Here is a 6771-nt window from a genome sequence, read left to right on the forward strand (position 1 = left end):
TGAAATCCAATGCCCTGGATTAAATCTCTGGCCTGGGTAACTGCCTACATCTAGCTTATTGATCTAAACTCCCATTTACAATATCATTGACTATGGTATTCAACAAACCACTATTGAGAAAACATTGCAATTCCTGGTCCTGACAGCCTGGAAACGATGTCTCAGCCGGAAATTCATTGGAGTCAAGTCTTGGATCTAAATTTCAGCCCTATGCCATAACAGAAATGCAATTAGAAGGAGTAGGTGGGACAGAAGCATAGCAGAAACACTGTCAGACACTTAACGGTAGCAGCACAACTGACATCTTGAGATTCCAGTCTGTCAACAAACAGCTGGTGCATAATAAATAGGACATGCATATTTTATATTGTTTTCATGAGACATTCTCATATGGTTATAGCTGCTGCTGGCAAGGTCTGGAGAAAGGCTATCATCTTTGCACAGAAGGTTCCTTTGATGACAGATTATAAAAAACAATCAGTAGCCAAATATTAGTTCTCAACAGAACAGACAAATTAGGTGATGTGAGAACTTTTATTGGACTAACAATAAAGGGCCCAATAAAAGGTTACCTGATCACTGATTTGTATCCAGCAGATTATGATTCATTACAGTCTTCCAAGACCTGGTAGAAGACTATATGAGCCTTTCACCCTTTAAGAGGCAAAGAAAGATTGATTGCAATTTCTTCTTATGGTCTTTCTCCCACCTTCTATCGTGCAAAGGCTATTCAGGCAAAGTAATTCTTATCTTTCTCTGTCTGTCTTTTTTCCTCTCTGTCTTAAATGTCCTGTGACGTGCTCCAAAGGTTTGAGCTACCACTCTGCAATTTATAGTTCTGTAGTGTAGAGCAGAAGTCGATATTCAGCAAAGTGTAGAAGGGGTTATATAACTAACTAAAGCATTGGAGTATTTTGGGATGGCATTCTCCAGGAGTCAGGAGCATGTTTCCCAATGGAGAAGGGTTATTGATTCAGAAGGTCTGAAACACATTTCGGTCACACCAGCGTAAATCAAGTTGTTCCTTCAAAATCAAGATGTGTCAGTGGCATTGCCACTAGAGCCAGGGTTAGGAGTGGATGACTTGTGCAATTACCTAGGGCACTGTGGTCAGAGGGGTACCAGCCACAGCAGCAGCAGTAACTGCTCCTGTCCAGGTGGATCAGGGCAGGGTGGGTCAGGGCAGTGCATGCAGGGAGCCCCAGGCTGAGGCCAGAGCAGGTGGCCTGAGGAGGGGAGCAGGGGAGGACTCCAACCAAGTCTTGTCTGCATGCAATCAGTTGCATGTCAGGTGCTGGAGTAGCCTCATGGCAGCTGAAGGGCACCAGAGCCCCTGTGCCAGCACTTGCTTGCTGCTCATTGCAGGCTCCTGCTCCCTCCACTCTGGCTCCACAGGGCTGCAGCCGGCAGTTCCTCTTACAAGCATATGCCCTGACTAGCTCCCTGACCTACAGAATGGAGCCCCTCTGCAACAGGGCAGCAGTCCCTGTGACATGGGAGGGGAAGGCTGGGGGGGTGGAGAGGGGCCAAAATACAAGTTTGCCCAGGGTACCATTATTCCTAAGGCCAGCTCTGAATGCCAGAGTATGTTGCGTTATAGCTCTCTCCTTCCCAAAGTCTAAAGGAATCAGAGAAAACAGACTATAAAGTCAGAGTAGTCCTGGTGCTGTTCTTGCACAGAGGGAAGGGAAGCGGGGCTACACAAGTCCCTGCCTGGTCCTGGCATAGACTGCAAAGGTAACTTAAAGTCATTCTGTTCCTGTTCTCAAGCACAGGAATAGAATAGCTGAGAATGCAACCTCCAAGCCTAGCTCTGCAAGCTTCCAGTGTTTCCCTAGGTCGGGGCGGGTAATTATTTTGGGTGGAGGGCTGCTTACTGAGTTTTGGCAAGCCGTCAAGGGCTGCATGACAGGCAGCCAGGGGCAGATAAATATTAATTTTCTAAATTTTTTAGGGGCCCCGCAGGCCAAATAGAATGGCCTGGTGGGCCACATTTGGCCTGCGGGCTACATTTTGCACACCTGAAAGTGTAAACATCATTAAATGAGGGGACAGAGAGTGTGCCAAAAATCATGCCCAAAAAAGGTTAGTTCAGAACTGATTTCCCTCCTTTCTCTCTCTAGCAGGTGGCCTGTCCCAGGATAATATCTTCAGTGCTGTTCTGTCTGTCTTCTCTTCCACCTCCACTTTCCTCCTCCTCTTTATTCTCCCTCCATCCCCTATCCTCTTTTGAAAGGTTTTTGCTTTGGGGCAGTGGGATTGTTTCATCAGTCTGTTGTATCACAGGTGTACTTCATTTTAGGGGCTTTGCTACTGGCTGGGTGCTTCTACACATTCCTTAATGCGCTTTAGGTAATGCACATTAAATCATTGTGAGGTACTAGAAAAAGGTGCATTAATCTATTTTAACGTGAATTAGCTAAATGCGGGGGTGGGGTTTGGTGATGCTTTAATGCATATTAAAGTAGGCTAATATGCATTAAAGCGCATGTATAGATGTGCCCTGAAATCATTATATTTAGGAAGACTATAACGGCTACTGCTGTTTCTCCCTCTCATTTCCTTCTCCTTTCCCTCTGTTTCTGATTTGTTTGCTTCCTGATGTATTATTGCTGTCACTGTCCTGACACAGCCAAAGATCTGGCACTGAATATTCAGATATCAATGTGGAGCACTAGATGTATCTCTTTGCATGCAAATAAAAGGCTGAAAAGCATTATTAACCCTCTGTGTTCATTTACAGCAAATGTGGCTGACAGCCATTCCATTGACTGACCATTATTTTTGTTTTTCTTTTCTAGAGAATCTTTTCTGTAAGAATGAAACAAGCAGCAGCTGACAGCTCAGGGATCTTTTAGCCGGAGACTTTTCAACACAGAATTTATCTTCTTGTGGGGATCAGGAGGAAAAGTGACAGGATTAATTATCCTACACAGACTAAAATGAGCATTTTCTCATACTGGAAAGCTGATGTGATAATCATCTTCCTGAGAATGGATAAAGGAAACAGGTGAAGGAATTGCAGACTGGTCTGGTATGCCCGAATCCTGCAAAGCATCCACACTCAACATAGTCCTTAAGAGTGTGCTTGATCCTCAGTTCTAAGATCTTCTTTTCCACTCATGCCTAAGAGCTGTCTGTGGATTGACCCTTTTAAAATGTGATTTTTTGCTCCACTGTATTTACTGGTAGAAACAAATTCATGAAAACATTTGTGTCTGAAGGTATTTAAAATTGATGTATTTTAGATTGGTGAGTCATTCCTTTGAATCTCATGAGGTTCAATAAGGACAAATGCAAAGTCCTGCACTTAGGATGGAACAATCCCATGCACCAGAACAGGGTCGGGGACCAACTGACTAAGCAGCAGCTCTGCAGAAAAGTTCCTAAAGGTTACAGTGGACAATAAGCTGAATATGAACCAACAGTGTGCACATGCCCCGCCATGTGTCGCCTATGTACAAAGGGGCAGTTATGTTCTTCTGCAGCTTTGTGACAGGCTCATGCCCCACGGTTTGTGGACAAGCCAGCCAGCTGGTACCACATGGCCAGAAGGAGCCTTGTCAGTTGGTCTGTCACCCTTGGTGCAACATAACCAAAGAGGCAGTGCATGGCATCAGCAGCGTGGTGGTTGTAAGCCTGTCACAAGCTTATGAGGTAGGGGTGGGCAATTATTTTAGGTGGCAGGCGACTTAACGAGTTTTGGTGAGCTATTGAGTGCTGCACACAAAATCTATCAAAATATATAATTTAAACAAAATATAGACAAAAAAATCATATACTAAAAATCAAACTTCTACTATAACATATATAATTATATATAATATACAGATAGTTTATGTGTTTTTTATTAGTGTATATAGGAGTGATTGTATAATAGCTCAAAACAAAGTCTTATTTTTGTACATTGTGTGTGTATGGGGGCGTGTGCACATGCATTGGGGGGACTGCCCCTACACTAGGTCCCAGGAGCTGTCTGGAGGTGGAGGGAGGCAGGAGGCAGAAGGTGTGTACAGAAGAGCTCTCCTGGGCAAGCTACAGGTATGGTCAATCCCACCTCACATCTGGCCTGTGGCTGCCCCCATGGCACTCTGCATGGGGCTGAGCCCAGCTTGCTTCTGCCCAGAGAAGCCCACGCTATGCTCCCACGCACACCCAGCAACAGTCCCAGCCCTGGCCAGCATGCACAGCTTTCTGGTGGGGCTGCTTCTGGTGTGACTGCAGCCACCCAGGTACTGCTTGGCTCCCCTCATCTCCAGCAGTTCCTCCTCCTCTTGCCCCTGCTGCACTGCTCTGGACAGCAGGTAGGGCAGGGAAGAGGATGCAGGCCGGATACCACATACCCAGGCAGGCAGGGGGAAGCTACAGCTGGGCAGCTTCTGTCCCAGCGTGTAGGGCCCCAGCTCCCAGTCATCTTCCACCCACTCAGCTGCCTGCAGGTGGCTGCACATTGCACTGGCAGGCGGCCTGGGCAGAAGGCAGTCAGGAGCTGGAGCCCCACAGCTACAGTCGCACTGGGAGCCGCCCCATGAGGAAGCTGTGCGTGGTGGCCAAGGTTAATGTTGTAGGTGGGCTCAGACAGGAGCACAGCATGGGCAGGAGTGGTGAGGCTTGGCTCCATGCCAATACTGTGGGGGCAGCCACGGGCCAGATACAATCAGTTGGTGAGCTCCTGCCCACAGGATAGATACAATCAATTGGCAGGCTGGATGTGGCCCACAAGCTATATTTTGCCTACCCCTGTTATAAGGGGACAGGGGCTCAGCTGGTGTCCTCCTTGATCCCTCTGGTCAAGAAAAAGGGCCTGGGCAGAAGCAGATACATTCTGCAGATCAATGCCTGGCTGTATTGATGGTGTCACCAGCAGGGCTTTGGTTTCTTCAACCACACAGTGTTGCTCTAAGAAGAACGATTGCTAGAAAGAGATGGGATCCACCTGATGAAGAGAAGGAACAGCGTCTTTGCAGACAGGTTCACTAACCTAGTGAGGAGGGCTTTAAACTAGGTTTGCTGGGGGATGGAGACCAAAGCCCTAAGGTAAGTAGAGAAGTGGATGACCTGGAACAAGCAAAAGCAGGAAGGGGTAATGGGAGGACTTTTCAGTCTTTCTGAGAAAGTGGGGAAATGGGCTAGTCACCACAAGTGCCTGTACACAAATGCACAGAGACAGGGAAACAAGCAGGAAAAATTGAAAGTCCTTGTAGAGTCACAGGAACTATGATGTGACTGGAATGTGATAGGCTAGCTGGTGGCAGCTGGGCCTGGAGGTTTTGAAAAGTTAAAAAATGATTGGTGGCGGGAATTTCCTTTTCCCCACCAATCAGGCCTTGGAAAAGAAGGCTTACCCGCCTCACCCAGGGGTCAGGTAGGAAAACCGGACCTGAGAGTAGACTCATCTCTCATGTTGCCTGATTGGTCCTGCCAGCCACCTGCAGGGGGATAAAAGGGGCAGTGCTCCTAGCCCTGGGGGGAGGGGAGAAGGCAGGAGAAAGGACAACGAGGGACAAAGGAGAGGAGTCCAGAAGAGCTGGCAGAAGCTGGCTGGCAGGGTGGATTGGTTGCCCCAGAAGAGCACGGGAGCCTGGGAGCTGCAGGAGGTGGCTTGATGAAGGATTGGAGCTGTAGGCGGCAGCAGCTCAGAGCTCCTGCCGCTCGGCACACAGGGGCTACATGGTGGATCCCCTGCTAAGGACCCAAGCCACAGGTGGTGGCTCAGGAATCTGACCCCCATCAGGGAGGCCAGAAGCTCAGTGTGCAGGCAGGGCACAGCGAGGGAGCCAAAGCCCTGAGCCTGCAGGTAGCAGCTCAGGTTTTCTGACCCCCAGCATGAGGCCAGGCAGCTTGGCATGCAGACAGCATGTGGAGGATGCTGCAAGGTTGAGAGCCTGGACCTGCAGGCAGCAGCCTAGGCATTGATAGCTCAGTGGTAGAGTTCATATCTGCTATGTGGTAGACCTGCGTTTGATCCCTGGCTAAGGCATGGAAAGGGTGATTTGGTGGAGAGAGGGACTTCACACCGGGGAGAAGAGTTTTCCTCACCTTCGCCCCCCTGCCCTTCTGAGGTGCCTGCACCCTATATTTGGTGAAGCCTTGCACCCCAATCTTATTGATTTGCCTCTGTAAATGTGTACATTACCTTTACTGAATCTTCTCTTGCTCTCCTGCACCCATTGCCCTCCCCACATGTGTGTCATATGTGTTCTTTCCCTATTAAACCCATATATGGTTATATATATTTCCCTATTAAACCCATATATGGTTAAGTTCCAAATGGTCTTGGCTCTACTCTATAGGGGATAGGAGGGAAGTGGCTACCCCTTCCACAGCGTACTAGCACTCGTTAAATCCCTTCAATTGAAGACGGGGTACCTCGTCTGAGTACCACCCAGGTTACAGGAATAACAAAGACTTGTGGGATAGCTCACATGACTAGAGTAATGTCATGGATGGCTACAAACTATTCAGGAAGGGCAGGCAGGGGAAAAGAGAAGGAGTTGTGCCGATGACACCAAACTTTGGGGCAAAGCATCCATACCTGAGGACAGGCAGGTGATCCAGGCTGACCGGGACAGGCTCAGCAAATGGGCGGACGAGAAAGTGATGGTGTTCAACACTGAAAAATGCAAGGTTCTCCACCTTGGGAGGAAAAACCTGCAGCACCCTTATAGGCTCGGCTGTGCTACATTGGTTAGCACTACAGAAGAAAAAGACTTGGGGGTCATCATTGACCACAAGATGAACATGAGCCTGCAATGCGATGCTGCGGCTAGT

General features: G+C 48.3%; 1 protein-coding gene across 1 annotated transcript in view; it reads left to right on the top strand.

Annotated features, from left to right (window-relative positions):
- SRSF6 (serine and arginine rich splicing factor 6) overlaps nt 1–6771 on the top strand; it is a 24294-nt gene that overhangs the window by 5225 nt on the left and 12298 nt on the right. The window contains exon 2 of the mRNA XM_019539815.1: nt 1062–1139. Within this exon, the coding sequence (XP_019395360.1) occupies nt 1062–1139 (78 nt within the window). The remainder of the gene's footprint in view (nt 1–1061; nt 1140–6771) is intronic.

Source organism: Crocodylus porosus, unplaced genomic scaffold, assembly GCF_001723895.1.
Source record: "Crocodylus porosus isolate Cpor-Errol unplaced genomic scaffold, CroPor_comp1, whole genome shotgun sequence".
Classification (NCBI taxonomy): domain Eukaryota; kingdom Metazoa; phylum Chordata; order Crocodylia; family Crocodylidae; genus Crocodylus; species Crocodylus porosus.